Source organism: Sciurus carolinensis, chromosome 12 (genome assembly GCF_902686445.1).
Source record: "Sciurus carolinensis chromosome 12, mSciCar1.2, whole genome shotgun sequence".
Lineage (NCBI taxonomy): Eukaryota > Metazoa > Chordata > Mammalia > Rodentia > Sciuridae > Sciurus > Sciurus carolinensis.
Window position 1 is genome coordinate 101497874 of NC_062224.1, and position 24514 is coordinate 101522387.

At 35.2% G+C, this 24514-nt stretch overlaps 1 protein-coding gene across 8 annotated transcripts in view; it reads left to right on the forward strand.

Annotated features, from left to right (window-relative positions):
* Edem3 (ER degradation enhancing alpha-mannosidase like protein 3) overlaps positions 1-19643 on the forward strand; it is a 66671-nt gene extending 47028 nt beyond the window's left edge. For 2 of the 8 annotated variants that reach the window (XM_047521209.1, XM_047521216.1), the window contains 7 exons: positions 98-252; positions 1188-1344; positions 3550-3741; positions 4953-5118; positions 8272-8457; positions 9844-9891; positions 17988-19643. In XM_047521209.1, coding sequence (XP_047377165.1) covers positions 98-252; positions 1188-1344; positions 3550-3741; positions 4953-5118; positions 8272-8457; positions 9844-9891; positions 17988-18397 — 1314 coding nt within the window. In that variant the 3' untranslated portion in view covers positions 18398-19643. The remainder of the gene's footprint in view (positions 1-97; positions 253-1187; positions 1345-3549; positions 3742-4952; positions 5119-8271; positions 8458-9843; positions 9892-17987) is intronic. The other 6 variants (XM_047521213.1, XM_047521210.1, XM_047521214.1 and 3 more) reach the window with 6 other exon arrangements.
* The last annotated feature ends 4871 nt before the right edge of the window (positions 19644-24514 follow it).

Genomic DNA, 24514 nt, shown 5'->3' on the forward strand with positions numbered 1-24514 from the left:
AGTATTTTCTTCTGTTTTGTTAAATGTCTCTTTTTAACAAAGTGTAATGTTAAGTTAAATAATTTTTATTTATATTTAAAATTCTTTTATATTGTAGACCTCAGAATATACAGAACTGGATGACAGTAATTTCGATTGGACTTGCCCAAATACTCAGATTCTCTTCCCTAATGATCCATTATATGCCCAGAGCATTCGTGAACCCTTGAAAAATGTGGTGGATAAGAGCTGTCCAAGAGGCATCAGCAGAGTGTAAGATGTACAATTCGTGTTTATTAATACCAAAATTAACTCCCCCCCCACTTTTTTTTTAGTGCATTATACATACTGATGGGATTTGTTGTTGCAGATCTGTACATGCACACACGGAAGTTTATTCTTAGTAAATGACAGAGAGCTTCAGGAGCATATCCCACCAGCCAAGACATTCACTTAGACCAAAAACATCACTCACTGAAAATTATTAGTAAAGTTAGACAGTAAAACTGAATTTGCAGTAATGTCATATTATTTTGGAAATTTTCAATGAATCTTTTATTTAGTGAACTAAGTAAAAGTAGTGGGCACCATGTAACAGTTTTTCATTTTTACATAGAAGAGTTTCATCAGATATATGCATAATAAAATATTTTTCCTATGTCTGTAGTTTGTGGGTAGTGAAAACACAGGGTTTTGTTGTTTTGTTTTTATTTTTAAAGGTGCCACTTATTCTTGGTTTAAATTCTGTTTGATTTAATGTGTTCATTTTCTTCCAGATAGTTACATTGGGGAGGGCTTTATAAAAAAGTAAAAAAAAAAAAAAAATTTTAAGTGAGAATTATCATTCACTAATAAAAGTATTATTTTGTTTTAAATATTGGGAGAAAAAAATCTGTGTTTTGAGAGAAAGACACCAATAGTAACGAATCCCCAAGTATACCTACTATGTGTCTTCAAATAGTTTGAATACTGTTGACTAATACTGCCTTAGCTAGATGACATATATGCTTTTATAACTGGAAAATATATTTGAAAGCTGTACATCTTATGAATAACCTAAATTATATGTAGAAAAAAACCTTCTAGTTTCCTATTTCACTAGTTCTAAAATTAGCAAATTTACAAATATCTAACATTTTAATTCATCCTATGTTTTCTCTGTAATTCTAATTCATAGTTTTTTAAGCCTTGCCTGTAATTACTTTTAGCAGAGAGGAGAGTTTCAGGAGTGGAGCTAAACCCCCTCTGAGAGCCAGAGATTTCATGGCCACTAACCCTGAACATTTAGAAATACTGAAGAAGATGGGGGTGAGTTTGATTCACCTCAAAGATGGGAGAGTCCAGTTGGTCCAACATGCAATCCAAGTAAGACTTTGCTATACTAATTAGATACTGTCTCTTCTCTGCCCTTTTTGGTCCAATCCTTAGCTTTAATAAGATAATGGCACTTGACTTTTTTAAAACTTAGAGTATATGGTTTAGAGAATCAGGATTTTAGAGTTTAGAAGTATCTTGGAAAGTTATCTAATTTCAACCTCTTTGTAGTATAACAACAGTTAAATCAGGTTGGATATTTTGCTTATGTTAATGTAGTCAAATGTAGGACCAGGGCCAGGTGTGGCGCTGCATAATCCCAGGTACTTGGAGACTGAGACAAGTTTGAGACCAGCCTCAGCAACCTAGCAACTCCCTAAGCAACTTAGAACTTTTTTCAAAAAAAAAAAATAAAATGGGCTGGGGATGTGGCTCAGTGGTTAAGTGTCCCTGGGTTCAATCCCCAGTACCCCACCACCACCACAAAAAATACAGGACCCAAATCCAATCTTCTGTTTCTTGGTCCATTGTCTTTCATTATTACTTTAATTTCAAGCATAATTTTAGAAGTTAGTAATTACTTTTAATATTTATATCTCAGTGTTCCACATCTTACTTTCCAAAGAACTACTGAATCTAAGTATTTTATTCATTGTAGAAATCAAAATTTGTATGTATTTATGACTAGGAAAATAACACACATTTTAGGAAAAATTGTATTGATTTTTACTTTAAAAGTTTTCGTAACACAAGACCTTTACATTATTTACCTTATTAAGCATATAGATTCTGATAAAATTTAGTTTGCTGAATAATTTCAAACTGGAGTCAAATTCAGTTTTATCTTCATCTCAAATTTGAATGTCCCGTGACCTCCCATTTCCCTCAGATTTTTATTTCATCTGTGTTCTTGCCAACTCCATCCTTCATTGAAGAGGATGTTTTCTTCTTTGTCATTTCACTTTCTCCTCACTAGTAGTGAAGGTGGTACCTCTAATGCTTTAAGTTAGGCCCCCGTTGATGAAATTGCCACAAGTAGCCTCTTAATCCTTAATGTACTTTAACTTTTCTCTAATAATTGACTGGTCCCTTCTTAAAATTCTTTCCTTTCTTGGTGTCCAGGACATTCTGGCAACACAGCTTTTTTTGTTCGTTCTCTTTGTTCACTGGCTTCATGGATTCCTTTGTAGCTCCCCTTTCTTGGCATACCCCCTCCATGTAGGCGCTACCTAAGAGTCTGGATGACATTCTTTTCTTTCTGTCCTCTTTTTCAACAGTCTTCCTGTTTCTACAAGCTCAGCTCTGATCATTGTACTCCTTAGACATAAGTATGGAGCTCTACTACTACAGTCCTAAACCCAACTTTAATCTACCTGTCACACATTTCTGCATTTGTCTCAACCTATCCATACTCGAATCACCTCTCCCTTCTTTGCTCTCTTCCTACCTCCACTTCAACCCATCTTTGCTCTTTTTGTTCTCCATATTAGTAAACCCTAACATCATCATTCTCTTAAGTCAGCAGTACTGGAAATTTGAGAATAGGCTTGAACTCTGCTCTCAACCCCCCCCAACTTTCATGTCCTGTTGGTTTTTCTTATAAAGTGTCAAGAATCAATCATCTTTTTTTGCAATATTTTTTAACTTTTCCTTGGTTAAGACTCAGCTCAAATGTTATTCTAATCTTTTTCAAATACACAAGCAAAATCAGTTATTGCCTGTGATCCTATTCCACTTTCTCACTTAAGAGATTTTATCATAGTTAATTTTACGTCTTTCTCCTTTAGAAGCACACTTAAAGGGCTGTTTCCCCTATGCCTAGGCAAGTGCTGTGATAGACTAGGTGCCTGATACACATATTCTGAATCAAACAATCTGCTTGTTAGTTCACGATTTTAAGGAGGGAAGATATAGGTCAACATAAGGTTTATTTCTTCAGAGGGGAAGAATAAGGGAAAATAAGCAAAAGAAGCATTTGGGCAATTGATAGAAGTCCAATTCTCTATCTGCATCAAAAGTTGTTTGAATAGTGAAAGAGACATTGATAAAAAATTACAGATGCTATTTTCAGAAAATATAATTCCTGGAAGTAATATTTTGAGGATAAGTAAGGCCATAAATATTTAGCAGGGACCTAAAACTAAAAGGAGAAATTGTGGTGAGCAAGCAGCTATATAGTACAATATACTTGGGAAATCAAAGACACGGTGAAAGTTTCCAGGAAGGAAGGATGAAAGGAATCTGTTTCTTCCATAGGCTGCTAGTTCAATTGATGCTGAAGATGGATTGAGGTTCATGCAGGAGATGATTGAATTGTCAAGTCAGCAACAGAAAGAACAACAGCTGCCTCCACGAGCTGTGCAAATTGTTTCCCACCCATTTTTTGGCAGAGTAGTATTGACCGCTGGACCAGCTCAGTTTGGGCTGGATCTGTCTAAACATAAAGAGGTATGTCCACTTAAAATAGACTTGTTGAAATTAATTAAATTTAAAATATTCAGTATTGCCTAATTTCTTTGTCTCTAATTTAGTGGTTTTAATTTATTTTTAAAAACCTATAGGGTTGTGATCTTCAACACCCTCTAAAAAAATAAAAAATATGAAATAAATAACTAAAAACCTAGGAGTTAGGGTATAGCTCAGTGGTAGAACACATAGGCTTAGCATGCATGAGCCCCTAGGCTCAATCCCCAGCACCACCAAAAATTTTTAAAAAGCCTCCCAGGTTTAATAAAATTAAAGTTTATCTTGTACATAATGTGCTTATAGAATTTTATTTAACATATTTTTCAGAGATGAATAGAGGGAAGGGAGCAGGGGTTGGGGAGAGGGAAGAGAAGGAGAGGTACCTGGTCTGAATTAGAACAAAATATATTCTATGCTTGTATAATTATGTCAAAATGAATTCTGCTGTCATGTATAACTAAAAAGAACCAATAAAAAAATTAATAAATACAATATTTTTTAGGGAGTTGGCATGTAGTTCAGGGGTAGAACATACACTTCATGTGCATGAAACCCTAGGTTCAGTCTCCAGCACTTAAAAACTACAAAATAAAATAAAATAAAATATTGTTCAGATCCTGTGATCTAACTTAGTACCTTAATTTATATAAAAATTATTTTCAGGGGCTGGGATTGCAGCTTAGTGGCAGAGCGCTTGCCTACCACATGGGAGGCGCTGGGTTCAATCCTCAGCACCACATAAAAATAAATAAAGATATTGTCTCCATCTACAACTAAATATATTTTTAAAAAATTATTTTCAGATCTTCTGACAACTAGTAGAATCTTTATTTGAACAAAAATATAACTTAAGAGCTTAATATAAAAGATAGCTAAAACCATTGTATCTTTGAGCAAATTATGTAACTTCAGTCTGAGTTGCTCCATAACAAATGGAAATGTGTATATTGTTTAACTCAGTCATCCTAACAGATCAGGTTTAGTAATACATGAAAAATACTTTACAAAATAATGGAATACTGAGTTATACAAAATGTTAAAAACAAAAATTTATGCTAAATGTGTATTAGACACGTTACCATTAGAAAAGAAATGAGTTCTAGTTCCATTAAAACTGTCGACTGTATCAGGGTTCAATGACTAGATTGAAATATGAGAAGATAAAAGATGTAAGTTACTTTTATTTCTGACAGACGAGAGGATTTGTGGCAAGCAGTAAACCATACAATGGCTGTTCAGAGCTTACTAACCCCGAGGCAGTGATGGGAAAAATTGCACTGATACAAAGAGGACAGTGCATGTTTGCAGAAAAGGCTCGCAACATCCAGAACGCTGGCGCCATCGGTGGCATTGTCATTGGTAAGTAAGCTTCAGTGCAGGGGGAGATAAGATTTAGAATTCTTGCTTTTATTTTCTAAAGTTTTATTAAAGAGTTGTCATATTATTTTTTTTTTTAGAACATAAAGCATAGATAATTCAATGACTTAATAATTTCTCAATTTTAATATCTTTTTTGAAAGCCTAGTTACAGTTTCTGTATGTTAATATCAGTGAAAATATTTGGGTAAGGAGTGAGGGTGGTGTAGGAATAGTAAAAATGCTCAGTACTGTGGAAAAGAAAACGTACCCACGAGATCTCCTTAAGGCAGGAATTGTACTTGGCCAGCTCCAGTGGGAGCCACCAAGAACTTCCATTCTTTTCTCAGAGCAGCTGGCTTTGGAGTCAGAAACATGTGAACAGAGTTCCTGGCTCTGTCACAAAATCACAGTGTAATGTTGACCCAGATTCAGTTTTCTTAATCTTTTGTTGTTATGTAGAATATTTTTTGAGCTCCAGTAAAAAATGGTAATAAACACCTTTTAGGTCGTTGCAAGGTTTAAAGATAACTTATGTAAAATTTCTGGGCATAATAAAGCATATCAATATCAGTACTAGTTACTAGCAAATTTTTATCCACTTATATATTTTTCTACTGAAATTATAAATTACCTGTTTTAAATCACTTTACCTATGTATTTCAACCAGTAGGTTTTGGTTTTTTGCCCTTCACAGAAGATCACTTATATCTTGACAAGCAGGCCATGACTACTATCAAGGGAAATATAAATTTTTCTGTTTAAAGCAAATAGGAGCAGGGCAGAGTGGTACATGCCTGTAATCCTGGCAGCGCAGGAGGCTGAAGCAAGAGGATCACAGGTTCAAAGCCAGCCTCAGCAACTTAGTGAGTCCCTAAACAACTTAGCAAGATCTTGTTTCAAAATAAAAAATAATGAAAGACTGAGGATATGGCTTAGTGGTTAAGCACCCCTGGGTTCAATCCCCAGCACCAAAAGAAAAAATTTAAAAAAGCAAACAGGAGTTTACATTTAGAAAGAAGTAGAAGAGCTGGGATCATACTATAATCGTGAACTTTTCTCACAGAGATAATCCATTTTGGATCTTCTGCTGCCCCCCAGTTAGAATAGATTTCTGAATTCAAGGTAAAGGTCTGGGGGGTTAGTGTAGTAGAAAGCCCTGGGTTTGATCACTAGTATCATAGGAGGAAAAAAAGATGTTTAAAATTAAATATTAGGATTTTTCTCAGTGAAAATTTATTTTCATTTCTTTTGTTTATTCCATATGGGTACTTCAGTGTTGATTTATTAGTTAAGTATTAAGAGAAATTCTATTTAATAAAGCAGCAATTGGCAAACTATGGACTGTGTTAGTCTGCTTTATGTCACTGTGACCAAAATACCTAATAGGACCACCTTAGAGGAAGTAAAGTTTATTATTGACTCATGGTTTTCAAGATTCAGTCCTTGGTCAGCTGACTCCCTTCTCTTTGGTCCCAGGGTGAGGCAGAACACCATGGTGGAAGGGACAGGCAGTAGAGGAAAGCTGCTCACCTCATGGCAGCCAGAAAGTAGGAAAAAAGTGGCAGGAGACCTGGACAAAACACATCAACTCCAAAGGCACACACTCCCAGTGACCTGACTACCTCCAGCTACTCCCCGTGCCTACAGTTACCACACAATTAGTCCAAATTATTCTTCAGATGGATTAATCCACCGATTGCTGACAGCCCTCATAATCTAATTATTTCACCTTTTGCATTGACTTGCTGGGTCAACTCATATCCAAACCATACACTAGACCATATAGGCCAAGTCCAGCTCACTGCCTGTTTCTGTTAAAAGTTACATTGGGACATGACCATACAGATTGTTTCTATATTGTCTGATTGCTTTTAGCTACAGAGTTAGGCAGTCACAACAGAGAACTACAAAGTCTAAAATATTTACTATGTATCCCAGAGGTAGCATGGAAACTAAAAGTCACTAGGAACCACCATAGCTAACATTTTTCATATTTCTGTTTCTATCTCCATCTCTGGATCCTCCTGGACTCTCTTCTGGCCTTTTCTTTGTAATTCTGCCTCTTTCTCCAACTTCTCACCAGTCTACTCCCTCTTTGTTCATCAATTCCAAAATGTGGTTTCTAAATGACAGCCTCAACCCTGAGTCTGTGCCACTTAACAGGACTACTACTCACCACTAACAGACAACACAGTCTTTCTGTGTTCCACTCCTGTGTTCCCCAGGAAAACTGAGTCAGGTAGCATCCTTTGTCTACTAAGAGGTGGGTCATATGTTGTGTTCTCCACTCAGCATTGATTTATGAGGTCAAGTGCTCTAAGACAGCATAGGCAGTTTCTTCAGAGAGGTTGTCATGATACTGGGGGTAGTAGACATAATTGACCTGTCTGTTATGACAGTATTAACAGTGCTGCTAATGTTATTGAACCAGTGTAAAATAATATTGTGTAATTTTGTTTATAGAGGAAAAATAACTATAGTCATAATTATTCTTTGTGTTATATAAAAAAGAACCATCAATTTTTAATTTAGTTAAAGACCAATATACAAAATAAATATCCCTTATCCAAAGTGTTTGGGGCCAGAAGTGTTTCAGATTTTAGAGTTTTTTGGATTGGGGAATGTTTTCCTAGACTTTATCAGCTGATAAATTCCTAATCCCAAAATCCATAATTTCAGAGGGTTTTATATTTTCAGATTAGGGATGTTTGACCTGTAATGGTGTCATTAAAGGGAAACTTAAAACAACAACTCATTCGTAGTTCTAGCTCTGTAATCTAGGTCATTACATCTTTCTATTTCCAGGCTTTTACAGTTATATTCATAGAATTTTGTGTTCTGTGATTCATATTCTATTTTGTTTTTCTGTGTGTCCCATCAAATATTTCATTATCATTTGTTTATGATAGTTTACATTTGTGCACAATTACAGATAATACTCCAGTAAACTTCTTTGGGCACAGAGCTTTTTACTTCTTTTGAATTACTTCTTTACTATAAATTTTAAGGAGAATTAATGGATCCAAAATGTTTGTTTTTCTGGCTTTTGATACGAAAGGTTAAATCTACCCACAGGTGAAAAAGAGCAGTAACGACTGACAAATCTCTTCAGTGGACAGGCGCCTTGATCTCTTCTGCATTCATTTTGCCTAGATGACAACGAGGGGAGCAGCAGTGATACTGCCCCTCTGTTCCAGATGGCAGGTGACGGGAAGGACACTGATGACATCAAGATCCCCATGCTGTTCTTATTCAGCAAAGAAGGCAGCATCATACTGGATGCCATCCGGGAATACGAAGAGGTCGAAGTGCTCCTTTCTGATAAAGCAAAAGATCGAGGTAAGGGTAAAGATAAAAACTGGGTTTTGTGCAACGTAGCATTAATTTTTCTAGTTTGACAACAAAATTGAGTTACCAAAAAGTGAGGGGTGTGCATGCGCGTGTGCGTGTTTTGGTTCACTGGTAAAGCAAGTAAAATTTTTAGATGATTTCAAGATATATTTTGATTTGGAAATAAAGAGTAGTAAAGTATTTATTTGCTCTGCTCAATTAGGATGATTTTGAAATTATATTTTTATATGTGATTTGCAATTTTTGACATGATTCTGTCCAGGTGATAAATGTATATACAACTTTTTTATGTTCACCAGTTTCACTGATTTCTTTGATGTCTTTTATAAGGAAAAAGAATAGATGGTATAGAATGGTGTGGTCTAAACTACGATAGTTTATGATAGATTTCTAATCACGTTGTCATTGTCCTGATGTTGGCCATAGAAATCCAGCAGCTTTGTACCTCTGAGGTCTAAGTTTATCGCTTGGGCATTTTTAAGAGTTATAGGTGACTGTGCCTGAAGAACAAGATGCCTTAATTGAGGAAAACATATAGTCCTCTTAAGGCCAAAATGTTCATTAGTCATTTGAAAGCTCTTTAAACCCTGCTATATAAAGACAAGGTCTTACTAGTATTCTTTTTTTTTTTTTCTTTCAATTTTTTTGTCGTTGTACATGGACAGAATGCCTTTATTTTGTTCATTTTTATGTGCCTCACACATGATAGGCAAGTGCTCTGCCACTGAGCACCAGCCCCTGCCCACTAGAGTTCTTTTATAGTTTGCACCCAGGGATAGGTGAGGGGTGAGGGAACGTGAGCCCTCAGATCTGGGCTGTGATCCTGCTTGTGGTAGCCGTCTTTCTTATGTGCTGCAGTTGCTTGTAGAAAGAGTTCTGTGCCTCTCTTCCCGCTTACCTGAATGGAGTCGTGTAATTTGTATAGGATTGCTATATCCCCTGTGGTATTTGGTAGATGTATAGGAAACTGATTCATTTCAATATAACTTCAAAGTGGGACATCCTTAAAAAAAAAAAAAAAAAAACTTTGTTAGTAATCTAATGTTTGCTTATCATTGTTTTGTCTTCTTTATTGCTTTATCTTTTGAGATTCTTTGCATTGTCAACTACTTAAGAGCAATTGAGTGAGTGAGTAGGATGTATGTATGTAAGGACTCATAAATGGAAATAAAATAGAATGCAAAGGTTTTCTTCTTAAATCTTCATATGTACCTTATTTTCTCCCTTCCCCCAGGTTCCTATTCTAAATTTAGATCCTCTTTTTCTACATACATGCAATTAGACACACTAAACATGGGCAAATTAATATTATTTTATGTAACTCTTTAATGCCTTTGCTTTCCCCCCCATTTTGTGCTGTCATTGGAATTTCAGCAGCAATATTAAAAGGTAAAATGATTCCAAGCTACATTATTAATAGTAGTAAGTATCTTGCATTAATAAACCTTAAATTATATATGTATGTGTGTTGTACAAACACATACATACATATATGATTTTGTTTCAGTGAATACTATCACAATATCTCATTTAATGTAATTAGATTACTTTCATGCCTAGTCAGCCATCCCATAATAAAGAAATTCTTTGTCAATTGTCGAAACAAATTCTAGGAAGTATACATTCTGTACAATAAGTGAATTCACTAGTTCATGTCCATGTAAGAGTCACAGTGGTGCACACCTGTAATCCCAGCAGCTGGGGATGCTGAGGAGGATCCAGAGTTCAAAGGCAGCCTCAGCAACTTAGCAAGACCCTAAGCAACTCAGTGAGACCCTGCCTCTAACTAAAATACAACAAAGGGCTGGGGATGTGACTCAGTGGTTACATATCCCTGAGTTCAGTCTCCAGTACCAAAAAAAAAAAAAAGAAAGAAAAGAAAAAAAGTCACTCTAACAACAGCATTGTTGTTTAGGTATTTATTACTTTGGACCATTTTTCGTTTAAATACAAGTAAAATATTTAAAATATTGATTTGTTTTAAAAGCTGACAGTAGATGGCAGGGAGTTGAGGGGCACACATTGGGTTAGGACTGGAAAATTACAGTAAAGAATGTACTTCCCATACCAGAGAAAGAGTTTGAGAAAGGATTAAATCTACTAGGAAAAATAAAGTAAAATTTGCTGCTGTAAAATTCTTAGGAATTTTACAGTGAAAGCACATTACTTAAGTGATGTTTTAAAAAACATTGATTGTCTTTAAATTTATTGAATTGTGATTCTATTATATTGTCATCCTTTGATAAAAGGTCTTGGAAATCCCTTTGTATATATAACAGCTCTTTTGAGAACTGTACAACTATATTAAAACTAAATGAGCAACAAGTTGTAATTATTAATATTTATGATTATGACAAAAATCAGCAATAATAATTTAATGAAATCAACTACTTTATTCACTTAAGATAATTTTCTAAGAAGTTAAGGTCTGTAGTGTTATCATTAATTTGTCCTGAACTATTCATAACATAGACGTAAGTGTTTCCCCCTGCATCAGAGTCAGCTGATGGGCTTGTTGAAAGTGTGGCCTCTTTAACCTACACCAAGGTAGTGAATGAGACTCTGCAGACAGGAGTCAGACGGTGACGTTTTAAACATGCATTCCAGGTGACTGTGAAGTAGTAGTTCCTCAGTGACACTTAGAGCAACTTGAAACAAGACCCAGAAGGCAGTCCTTCTGTGTCCCCCAGCTGTGTATCTGGCCATTTGGGGCCATTATGGGTAGTAGTTAGGATTGCTTAAATACATCAGATAGTAACAGCCTTAAAATTCAAACAGTAAGATGTCCTCAAATTGTTCTTTCTAAAAGCCTCATTCCATAAATATGTACTTTTTTTTATAAAGTCACACCATACTGATTGAGCAGTCCTTTGCACATATAATACAGAAAACAGAAACCCCAAAACAAGCCTCTATTGCCACTCCCATCTTCTTATTCTGGCAAGTTCTAGTAATTAGTGTACACATATCTGAAATAGTCCTGCCTGCTGGCAGCAATTTTCAGGTATCTTATAACCCATTTTTCTTCAGAAGATAAAACATTAGTGATTTATCAAGTGAAAATATTGCTTCCTTGGGCCAAATCAGTGACACTTCTAAAAGTTCTCTGCATCCTGTTATGGATCAAAATGTTTAATACTGTCTCATGTGTCTCATCCTTCTGAAATTTCAGTTTATAAAGATACTTAATTCCAATCCCAGCAGCCACAAACAAAAGACAACTTTTGTTACCTTTAGATTCAAATCGAGGCAGTTTACAATTAAGAATCAACTTCTTTTTCCATAGTATTTCTCAAGGGGGATAAAATCAGCATTTGAAGTTCCAGTACATTGTCATGCTTGCAACTTGCAGTGCTACAGACAAACATTTTCAGGGCTACTCCTTTATTTGTGTCTATCTGGTAAAAAGGCAGAGAAAATGGGGGAAGAGATTTTTTGAAAAATGAATAAGGTCCCATCCTTTGATCTGCTCCCAATTTGAGTCAGGCGGTGCCACTTTTCCTAAGATTATTCCCTGCTGCAATTGGTTGGGGTGAATGTGTTCTACACTTGAACTGTAGAACTCAGATTGCTGGTAGAAAAGATTTGACTCCAAGAAGAAAACTCTAGAACATATTCAGATCTGCTTTTTCCTGGAGAGCAACATCCCAAACGTTGGCAGAACTGCTATTCAGCTTCCCTTCTTTTCTAACTACTGCATGTTTTTGCATGCTCTTTTGCATTTGCACATCTCTTCCCTCTTTCTAGATATGCCTTATAAATCTCTGTCCCCACCCCCATGGCCCTTTTCCCCTTTGAGAACCCTTAGCTATCTAAATATCCAATTCAAATGGCACCTTGGTAAGAAATTTTCTTTTATTGTCCTAGATAAAATCTAAGGGTGTCTTTTTAAATACAGTTCTATGATATTTATATTATATTACATTATTCTTTACATTAAATAATTCTCTGTATTCCTTGCTTTGAGTAACAGTGTACAGATGAATCAATGAAGAAAATTCAATTGCTTAAGTCTTTACCAAGGTTCCCATCCCCTTTTATTAATACTGATTTTCTTTTCTTTGTATCTCAAGATTTTCTCCTTTATTTCCTTGCTTCCTGTATTTCTGCTATGGTATTCCAGAATTCAATGTAATAGTTACATTCTTTATTTTCTGTATTTTTTATTGGTGCATTTTAATTGTACATAATGGTGGACATGTGCACAATATAAAAATTACACTCTTGAGACTGTGGTCTCTGATGAAAACAAGCATCTCAGAATAAAGATGTATAGCAGTGTGAAGGACCTTAAGTCCAACTGCCATTTTTACTTTCCTGATTGCTGCCTGTGTTTCTTGTGTATAGTTCCATAAGCTTGTTAAAACCAAAATGTTTTCTTCTTTGGACATTGTAACCATCCCACCTTTTACCTTTGAATTTAGTTGGCCCTTTGATGGCTTTCCTTTAGTGCCTTATACAGGGATTATTGCTATCATTTGGAAAACTTTGCTTTTTTAATTTAAATAAAATTTCAACTTGTAACAAGCTCACTCAGAGGTATATTAAAAGTGTTTAAATAATCTCTCCTTTTCCTGGGAAAAATGAACCAATATTAAGAGCTTGATATGTGACCTTTTGTATTTCCTTTTGTGCTTTATACATTTCAAAGTTACGGATTTTTTTTTTTTTCTTTTCACAATAATGGGATATACTAAAAATATCATTCAGTAACTTGCCTTTTACAGTTAAGTCCTTATTAAGTACATTTCCTCCATGCTAGTAGGATAGCAGAACTTATTCTTTTAAAAGCTACTTTACATTTTATAGTATGACTGTACCATGATTTATTTAACCATTTCACTCTTAGTGTCCAAATTAGTTCTAGGACTTTGAGTTTGCCACTCTGTACAGTGGTACAGGGAACATCCTGTACACATTTTCTTACCTGTTGATACTTTACCTGTGGAGAATTTGAGATTTACTAAAATGGAGTGCTGACAAAAAAGACACTGGTTTTTTACTTTTAATAAATGTTGCAAGTCGCAGTAGCAGTTTCACATCCCTTGCCACAAGAAATGAGAGTGCACATTTCCCTGAATTACGGGCAGCAGATTTTCCTTTATAGCTGCATTTTTCATGGAGATTGATCTTGCTTTTTCAGAGATTATGTCTATACTAGAGTCCAAAATGTGTAACTAGAGCAGACACGTAAATTATGGTTGAAGGAACATCCTAAGAACACGATGTGATGCGTGACGGGTCTAACTGGTGATGCAAGGCATTACCCAGAAATCTTATGCGTGAGATAGTAATGAGCTCGGAAGCAAAATTGGTAGGTAAAAGCTAGACAGGCCAGGGGAAGGCTTTCAAGACAAGACCAAGAGTAATATATAGAGTCTAAAGGAATATTTTATGTAATGTTGGCTCAGTGAGTCCAGCATGGGTTAACAGCTTAAAGGAGCCACAAGGGACCAGACCACAGTGACAATGTTATTGTTGATATTAGTATTATTTATTAACAACACAAATAAAAAACATAAAGGAACTAATTTGTCTATTCATATTCTTTACCTTCCTTAAATAAGATTGTGTGTCTTTCTACATTATTTATAGGACCCATTTTATGTGTAGAAAAGATATATACATACAAAAAACAGTTATAGAGAGAATAGTTATATATTCTTTTCTCAGCCTAGCATCTTTTGACTTTATGTTAATTTATTTTATTTAAAATTTTTATGTAATCAGAAATACTAATTAATTCATTTAAGAATCTTGGGTTTCCAGTCTTTCTTCAGAAGATCATACCGTCCTAGTTGTACATAATATTTTCCTAAAATTTCTTCTGGGATTTTACCATTTGTTTACATTTTGGTTTTTAATGAATATGGAATTTATTTTTTAAATGTAAGTAGGATCCTAACTTTCCACTTATTAAGCAAACCATCCATTTTTCTTTGAATTAAACCACCATCTTTGCTATATATCAAACATTTTTTATATAGCTGGATCTTTTTCTAGAATTGCACTTTTGTCCTAATTCATTTATTCCTGTGCCAATAATAAACTATTTTGTTTTGAATAAACTTTAATGTCTGATATAGCTGCTCTCTCCTTACTCTTTTTTTTAACCCAGCATTTTTTTTTTTTTTTTTTTGGGCAAGTAATATAGCCAAATTTATTTCTATGGTAGAAGCATTTATTATAGATACAGTTATATAACACCATTTCAAATCAGGGTAAGTAACCAGAAGTGTCCTCTTCTCTTGCTTACCCAAACTCAAATGTCAACATGATTTCAAGCCATTCTTAAATTAACAAGGATCAGACAGAATCAAGGTAAGATGTTAGTAGAAGGCTGTGTTAAGCTACCTATCAGCCCTGAAAACCAGGATACGCGAAGTGAACTTGTACAACTGTTTTCAACTTCAGTGTGCATTAGTTTCACCACAACTGTGGAAGAAGCACCTTCAGGAAACTGAAGGCAAATCACCAGGTCAAGCGTGCTCTGGGCCTCAGAGTAGCAAAGGGACTGAGGATACAAACTGTGTTTCTCACAGTTTCCCCACATTTTTTAATTGGTTTTATTATTATAGTTGTACATAATAATGGCATTTGTTGTTACCTGTTTGTACATGGATATAATACACAGTATAACAATATAATTTGGACAGTATCACTCCCCAGCACGCCCCTTCCACACCTTCCTCTCTTTGATCCCTTTCCTCCATTGATTTCCCTTTGATTTTCAAGAGATCTGCTCCTACCTTTCTTTTCCTTTTTCCTCTCTAGCTTATAAGACCCTTGACCATCTAAGTTTGGTTTACTTCACTTAACAAAATGGTCCCTAGTTTCATCCATTTTCCTGCAAATGACGTAATTTTATTTTTCTTTATGGTTGAATAAAACTCCATTGTATACATATATATACCACATTTTCTTTATCCATTAATTTGTTGATGGAACCTAGGCTAATGATTCCATTTTTGGCTGTTGTGAATTGTGCTGCTATAAACATAGATATGCATGTCTTACTGTGGTATGATGACTTTGCTTCTTCAGTATAAATAACTAAGGAGTGGTCTAGCTGGGTCATATGGAGGTTCCCTGCCTAGTCTTTTGAGGAACTTCATATTAATTTCCAAAGTGGTTATACTAATTTACAATCCCACCAACAGTGTAAAAGTTTTCCTTTTTTTCCACATTCTCCCCAGAGTTTATTATTATTTGTGTTCTTGATAACTGCCATTCTGTCTGGAGTGAGATGAAATATCAGTGTAGTTTTGGTCAGCATTTCCTTAATTGCTAACAATGTTAAATGTTTTTTCATGTATTTATTGGCCATTTGTATATCTTCTTTTGAGAAGTGTCTGTTTAATTCGTTTGCCCATTAATTATTTTTTATATGAATTTTTTTGCCTTTACTGATTGATTCTTTTCAGAACTTCTTCACTTTTTTACATATAGTCTTGCATAGGAACTTTAAAATACCTGGTTCCAAAACAAAAACAAATAGAAATGGAATTCATTTGTAATCACATACTTTACCTTTAAGTTAGGAAAATCTTAAGTATTAAGACTTTCTATTCAGGAAAATATATGTAAATATAAATTTAATCAGATCTTGTATTATGTTTATTATTATGATTTTATAGTATTAAGCAATATGAGCTTTAGAACTTGCAAGATAAATTTAGTTTTGTTTTATAGCTTTATTTTGTTTTTATTATGAAAAGAATATCTGATTTTATTTTTAGCTTGTGATTGCTACTATAGAGAATTTATTGGTATTTGCAGTGATTTTAATCTTTTATTATTTTATTAGCAGTAGTATTTTCTTATTAGAGTGGCTTTAAGTTTTACTACATAATTATAATAATTTTATATGTCTGTTTTTTCTATTTACTATTCTATTTTCTTATCCTATTACATTAGGTAGATTTCAAAAATAATTTTGTAGTATATGTATAGTCACAAGCACACTCTTCATTACTAGGCAACACAATCCTGTACCCTTTTCTGTCCTTCTAAACTAGAACAATACAATCTAGAAAGAAACTTAAATGTGTTCTTTCTTTTGTTCTTCTTGGAACTTAGGGTAGCCTAGCATAAATAAGCTCTAAGCAAGTAGCTCCTTCCTTTCTGTGGACTCCACCATGATTTCCCTAACTGTTCAATTAAATTTACCTTTTCCACAGCTCAGAAGACAGAGAACATGTATACTGACTCCTCCCTCAAAAAAACAAAACAAAATAAAAAAAACCCTAAGAACGTAAACTTCCTTCTTAAGTTGATCCTTCTTAAGCAGGATGAATCAGTTCACACCCTGCCTGTCTGCCCACATTTCCTTCAGTTTTTCTGGTTTTTAAATAAGTCCATCTTCCCTTCTTTCTTTGACTAATGAACTCTACTTATCCTTTTAAATCTCAGCTCAAGTGTTACTTTCTGAAGGAACCTCTCATTTCTTTAAGTTTCCTAACACCACACACCTCTTTAAAAATATGAGTCATAGTTGGAGTTTTTATTTTGTGTAATTATTTAAATATCTTTTTCCCTCTTTGGACTATGGGATGCATAAGCGTAGGTATAGTATTTGGTTTTGTCCCTCATTTTCTCTCTAATACCATGCATTGTGAATACTTTGGAGATATCTGCTGACTGCATCACAGAGGCAGAGATTGAGTAGGATGTAGCATGTGGGCATCGATGCTATTTAAGCACTCTTGTAGGAACCCTAAATAAGATGCCTCTAGTGTTTTCATTGTGTATTCATTACAAGAGGTTTGATCTACTCTTCAGCCTTGCAGTGAATTTTAGAATGAGTGTGTCTTAAAATTCATAGACATACAATAAAAGTTTTGTAAATGATCACAGTTCTTGTCTTTGTAAAAATATTTTATTTGATCTGTTACATTAATACCTATTCATCCAAAATCTTTCTATATGAATCTTCATGGCTGAGTGGTAATTTCACCTTTCAAAGATATACTGTTTTAAAATATAGCAGGGGTGATATGTGCTATTTAAAATTTTATTCTATTTAGTATACTCTCATGTGTAAACTTTCCTGAATTTTTAATAAATTTTAGTTGTGTACTGTGAATTTTTATGCATTTTAATATTGTTGAATGAATTTCTTGGCATTCTCTGGTATTCATTGAAATCAGTGTTATTGGTCATTCCTTTCAATTTGGAAGAACATTTCTTTTCTTTCTTTTTCTTTTGGTGGTGCTGGGGATTGAACCCAGGGCCTTGTTATGCTAGACACTCTACCGACTGAGCTATATCCCCAGCCCTTAGAACATTTATTTTCTAATGCTGGCATATTTTGCAAAATAAATATTCAGAAAATGTGATTCCATTGTTAGAAGACAATCATCTTCTCTTCAGTGCTAATGTTCACTTATGTACATTAATGTGATTATGTTTAACATTTTATTCCTACTTGTATTGCAAAAACCAGTATGACTTTTCAAGTACAGTATTAAAATTTTTGAGAGAAAAAGTAGTATGAAGTTTGTTTGTCTTTTATACAGATCCTGAATTGGAAAATGAAGAGCAACCATCCTCTGAAAATGATTCTCAGAATCAAAGTGCTGAACAGATTATATCAATTTCTCAGGCAGTTGATTTGGTTGATCAAGAGTCTCCTGAGGAAAGTTCTCTGAACTCTCACCCAGAGTCATTGTCCCCAGCAGATAGTGACGATGCTGCAAGCATTTCCCCTTCTGAACAGACTTCTAATCCCACAGAAGACCATGAGACTACAAGTCTTGATGGTGAATGTACAGATTTAGATAACCAACTTCAAGAACAATCAGAAACTGAGGAAGATTCCAGTCCTAATGTCAGCTGGGGTAAAAAGGTCCAGCCTATAGACTCCATATTAGCAGACTGGAATGAAGATATAGAAGCATTTGAAATGATGGAGAAGGATGAACTATGACTCACTAAAGAATCTCGTGGTAGGTATTTTAAAAGTAAAGGTAAACAGTGGTCATAGACACCCTCATACTGAGCAGGGTCTCCAGTGGGAGGCTTTAAGTATGGTGATGAGCAACCACGTTCTGACTGGGATTGGTAGTTGTCATAGGAATCGGGAGCATGCTGTGTTAGAATTGACCTTGTTTAAACTGTCCCATCAAAAGTGGAAACTCTCAGTCCCCCCCTCAAATGACAGTGTTGCACACCCTGCAGCATGTCAGGCCAGGGAAAGATTACTGGGCATTTCTGGGAACCACAATTCTCGTCTGGATAGACAAGAAATACATTCAGTTAATAATGGAGTGGGAATAGGAGTTTGTGTGGCTTTCTGATTAAAGGAAGCTTTGTTTTCCTGGTTTGGGGGTTAAAAGCTCTTTTGGGGAAGATACATGTGGGTCTTGTGGCATTCTGATTATGCTGCCTTCACAAAATCACTCTAAGTGACCTAAGTGGTTATGAAACAAACATTCATCGTGAAAAGTTTTTGCTCATCGCTTATGCTTACTTTGTTCAGTGACAAAGGATTAAGATGACTTGATTTTTCCCCCCTCCTAACAATGTTCTTTTCATTTAAACCAAAGGTTAAACCAATATACTTTCTCAGTGAGTTTTCTACATAAAGACTTATCAGTGGGATGAGGTAAAAAGATCATATGTTATGGAAATTGGTTACTTACTACTTTTGATAAATGGAGGAAGGGAGAAACTATAAGTTGCAATATGAATTTTCATGGGGCCTTCCATAGGGAAAGCTGTGACTACCCGGAAATGGGGCTTAGAGTTATATCCTTGTGGGGTAGATTATAAATCTTTTCCAGTTCATTTCTCTTGGAGGTGGTTACCTCTAGCCATCAGCCTTACTCCAGCCCATGTTTAGTATGCAGTTTGAGCCAACAGGCCCCGATAGCCAACCTGATTATGTTCTGTTCCATTTTTCTATCTTATGGAGCCATGATAAAAGTGGTAGTGTTCTAAAATTCCCATTTTTCTCCTTTGAAACTTTTGTTTCTAAAGTTACACTAAGGAATCTGTCACATTTTCTGTTGAATCATGATTTTTAGGATTTTTTGTTTGTTTTGTTTTAACATATTCTTTCTGATGTGGACTTGAAAATTAGTCTATGGTGATCTGTGTAAAAAAATTTACACAGTAGCAACTACATATAGCCATATAGCTTAATGGGAAAAAATTCTCCCCCCTTTTTTTATCTCCCCTTTTTTTTTTTTTTTTTTTTTGGTGGCAGTCTGGCGCTGGCCACATTTAAATTGTTGAAATTTTGGTGTTGATCTTGGTAGACAGCCCTGTATTGAAATCATGGCTTTACTTATTTTATTTATTTTTTTTAACTTATCTTAATCAGTTCTAAAGGAATATTGGAGAGACTTAATTACTTTCTCTTTACCATGACATCATACAATAACCTTTTCCTAAAACATGGTTTTGAGGTACTGAATAACCTACACTATATATGGAGCTGTGGAAGAACAGCAGAGCTGTATTGTACTTGTGTATATTCATGTACAGTGTGTCTTAGATCCCAGGTAAATATATTTTTGTAAAGGGTTAAATACCTACTTTTAAATTCAATCTAAACATAATTGGTCCGTGAGTAAACAAATCTAATAGAGAATTCACTTTGGGGAGGGAAGGGAAAAAACAATAGTATAACAAGACCTTTATTGGCCCTTAATTAAACCTGACACCAAACTGGATATTTTTAGTCTCTCTGCATGTGAAATTTGATGTAAGAAGATAGAACCATAATACATACAGTATACAGAAGGATAGACATAGTGCTTTTGTTTATTTAATTGCAAAGCTGCCAAAATAGCTGAAGCTTAATTACTTGACTTGCCTTGATTTATAGGACTGGGGCTTGGAGAAAAGGAGCAGATGTTCCTCTAAGACTTTGATTACAGAAGCCTTATATACGTTGATTTGATTTTGTATTTGTAGCTCAAAGCCATTGTTGTCTAAATCTAATTCTTCTGTTATCAAAACCACGTACATTTTTTTCCAACAAGAACTTAATAGCATGGAGGATGCTGTGGCAGGCTTATAGGGAACAGCCATCTTACTGTCACTCTCCCTTTGGCCATTAGGGGGAGTTGTTGCCTTTCACTGAGATTTAGAAGCAAATCATTCACTTGCTTAGTAAAGTAAATCCTTTCTTAAAAAGAGAGGGCAAATAAAGTTTGATCAGTTATACTTAATATCCTGAATGAATTATATTCAGTTTTTCCCTAGTTAATAAAGATGGTACATATTCAGTTTCAAAAATATCAACATAATTGACTCAGCATTCGTTTACTTATTTGACATACTGCCGTGAAGTCATTTTTTAATTCATCAAAAAATTCAAACAGCATTAGTTTTTTTTTAATGTTTTGTTTGTAAAATACCTTGCATAGATTTTTTATTTACTTGCTAAAGATTCAGGGGATTCTATGAGACCTTGAATTTAGAAACATCTGGTCTACCTCAGTTAAATGTTGACTGCTTAGAAATAGAGCTGAAATGACCACCACAGCCATAAAATTGACTAAGAAAGATTTATACAATGTTTACAAACTTGGAATCAAGTAAGGATTTTATCAGAAAGTTAAAAGTTATCTATTAGAGCAAGTATTTAATTCAGGTATTTTCAAGTTTTAAAACTTAACATGTTTACCTACTAAAAATAAATAACTATAGTTTTTGTGCATATAAAAATCCACTGAAATAATATGCTCTAATTTGCAATTATAAAAATATTATATATAAATAATATGCTCTAATTTCCCCATAAAGTGTGAAGAATTAAAATTTACCATATATGTTTGGGATGGTACATTTTGTTGGATAAGTTTTCTTTTTAACTGTAATAGGCTTCCAAAAAAAGTATAATTGTTTCAGAACAAATTATTTTGTGACATTTTCCTTTTCCTTTTTTCTTCACAGTATTAGATTTTAAAATGAAAAATTGTGCACTTTCTGATTTTAATTTCCCTACTATAACTAATCTCTTGATAACTTTTAGACTTAAATTACTATCGCAGAACCCTTTTTATAGCAAAGCCAGCATTTGTTCTCTCACCAAACCCCATGCCAAATTCATCATAAAGAAGGCTCAGCTTAAGTAATTCAAATAGTGCTTATAATTTTAGATGGGGTCGGTAGAATTTAGTAAATATTCAACTGGTCGTTTTATGCACAAGGCTTCAGTCAGAACATAGAAAAAAACATTCTGTGAATGAAACATTGTATGTTCAGATTTTATAAAAGACATTTTTAAAAGCCCAATTTACAGCCGTATATTTTCTTATGATGTAATTTATGAAAAAGATGTCTGTACTAACAGGTGCTGTAACACTACTGTTGTTGGGTTTCATTGTTTGGTGATAAATGTATACAATATTTCTAAGGGAAACTATGTACTGTGATGTAAAAGTCTGGGCAAAATGTATATAATCCTTGTATATAATTGTGTATTTGATTATAATTACTGATTGTAAAGATTTAATAAAACATGTAAATATTCAGGTCTAGTTTTAATTTGAACTTTTAGAATTATTGTGTGTATCTTTATAGTTTGGATATCTTTATTTTTTTTTCCATCATTTTGTTCTCTTTTATTTTCATTTTACCCCAGAGCATTGAATTTTTGGGTTACTTTCAGGGATAGAAATTCAGGCATATGTTGAATAATTCCACAACTCAGATAGTGCCAAGGGTCCTCAGATGAGGGTTAGAAAAATACTAATAATCCACAGTGTCAGTTGTGGTAACGTACTTGTGTTTTGAGCTTACTTATATTTAATAAAATCACTGTCCTCTTAATGTTATCATCCAAAGTAACACCAACCCTTCCCTCTTAACTCCAGGGAAGTCATTTCCTCCTATACCCTGGTACTGTGATTTTCATCTGTATTGTTCCAGGGTTCTGAGCACAGTGATCTCAGAAATCCTCATAATAATCATTACTATTCATACGTGTCTTGAACACCTGCACATCTTTCTCAAAGTGCACATTGAGTGACCGGCCACGGTGGGGCTGTGTGGTCCGAGTCCTGAGGCCCAGGCCAGGGCCCTTTCCAGTGCACCACCATCCCCTGGCTTTCTCAGCCCTCCTCCCTTATTTCAGTCTCTGCTCACCTTTTTCTCAGCCACTTCTTTCCCACTTGACCTTTCCGCCTTCTGGGATTGAAGTTGAGAAGTGATAGTATCTATTCTCAGGTTCTCTGGGCAATGATTCTGGCTTGGCATGTCCCCATTCCTCCAGGACAATGAATGGACCACTGTTACAGCCAGCATTAATGGACTTGATAGTGTCTTTTGAAAGATTTCAGAGGGGAGGTTGCTTTTCTTCTGTGGGTAAAGCAAACTTCAGATGCCTATTTACTAAGAAGCTAAGTATTTTAAAGGTCAATGGATAATAATAAGTCCCAGCATCTGCCTGCTATTAAGGTTTATACCTCTTAAACCTAACTATTGACCTTGTTCTTGGGTTAGGCTAGTTGTTACCATCTACCCTCAGTGAAGTAGCAAATGGGAGGCTACTGACGAACTCCTTCAAGATTTTCTGAACCAGATAAGAATGCACTTTTGACATCCCAAATGACAGTGGGACAATTACTGTTCAGAAGTCAGTCGTGTAGTACTGTCTGCACATTGCTACCTTCAGATTTGTGATCACTGAGAAATGTTAAAGAAATGATGTGTAAGGAATCCCACGAAAACCACCACGGACACAGGAAATCACATAAAGCAAACAGAGTGTCTCCCTGCAGGGTAAGAGAGAAAATGAGAGGAAAAGAGAAAGGGTGCATGCTAGAGAGAGTGGAAAGCGAGGAGGAGAAAGAAAGTGAGTCGGGGAGAGAAAGGCAAGGGAGAAAAGATGGCGGTGAAGCTATCTTTAAGAATCCCGCCAGGCTAACAGGGGACCAATAACGGAGAAGGATACTTGCAAGCTGACTGAAGAACCAATAGCTAGGATGTTCACAGACTGACTAGTTGGGAGGCAGGGAAATGGCTGTAACGGAAAGTTTGGGGGAGAGCAGCTTTGTACACTACAGGATGTACCCCCAGGCATGATGGTGCACACCTGTAATCCCAGTGACTTGGGAGGCTGAGACAGGAGGATCACAAGATTGAGGCCAGCCTTAGCAACTTAGCGGGGCCCTACTCAACTTAGTGAGACCCTGTCTCAAAATTAAAAATAAAAAGGGCTGAGGGTGTGACTCAATAGTTAACAACACTGGGTTCAATTCCCAGTACAAAAAAAAAAATTTCCAACTTTGAGATAGTTGTCTGAAGATAATTCCAAAAATTTTTTTTTGTTGGAAGTAGACATTGAAAAGAACGTAATTCACATAGGGGTCTAAGAATTTTACAGCTAAAAGATTCTTGAGATCATCCCATCATTGATTCTCTTTATTGGGCTTCTTCGAAAACAAGGCAGAGGTGAGAAGTGACTTGACCGAGTTCACCCCTGTGCAGAACCAAATATGTCTTTGAGAAGCAAGAAGTTTCGGAGCTTCTGCTTCAAAGTCATGGTTTCATGGACTCCGTTCATCCATTCCTTTGCAAGTTAACATTCAGCCAGTGAGGGGATCACTAACTTCAGAGCTGCCCCTGAGGTACTTTTGCAAAACAGCAGGGCTCTATGGAACATAGTTTAACAACAATTGGCTTAGATAATTCATTGTTCATTGTTCATTGTTCAAACTTTCCGCATATTCAAGCAAAAATGTCTTCTAATTCCCTGAAAACTGGTTATTCTCATTGGCAACCTTTGTTCTTCTTTTCCCAATGAATAAGAACATTAATGAAATAATACATTTTGTTCTTTCTTTTGTGTTGTTACTTATCTTAATTATCGTGTGTGGGGGCTGAACTCCAAGCAGTGAGACTAGGATTCAGATCCTTTGCAGGGTGGTTTCAAATCCAAGGGTCCCCAAGCTTTGTGATGGTGGCAAAAATGGTTCCCTTAGTCCTGAATCACTGAATCTAGCATTTCTAAATTTGAGATTCCGAGTAACAGAGAGCTGTAGGAAAGAATGATAAACAGCCTGTCTCTCCCTGCCCCTCTCTTTTTTGA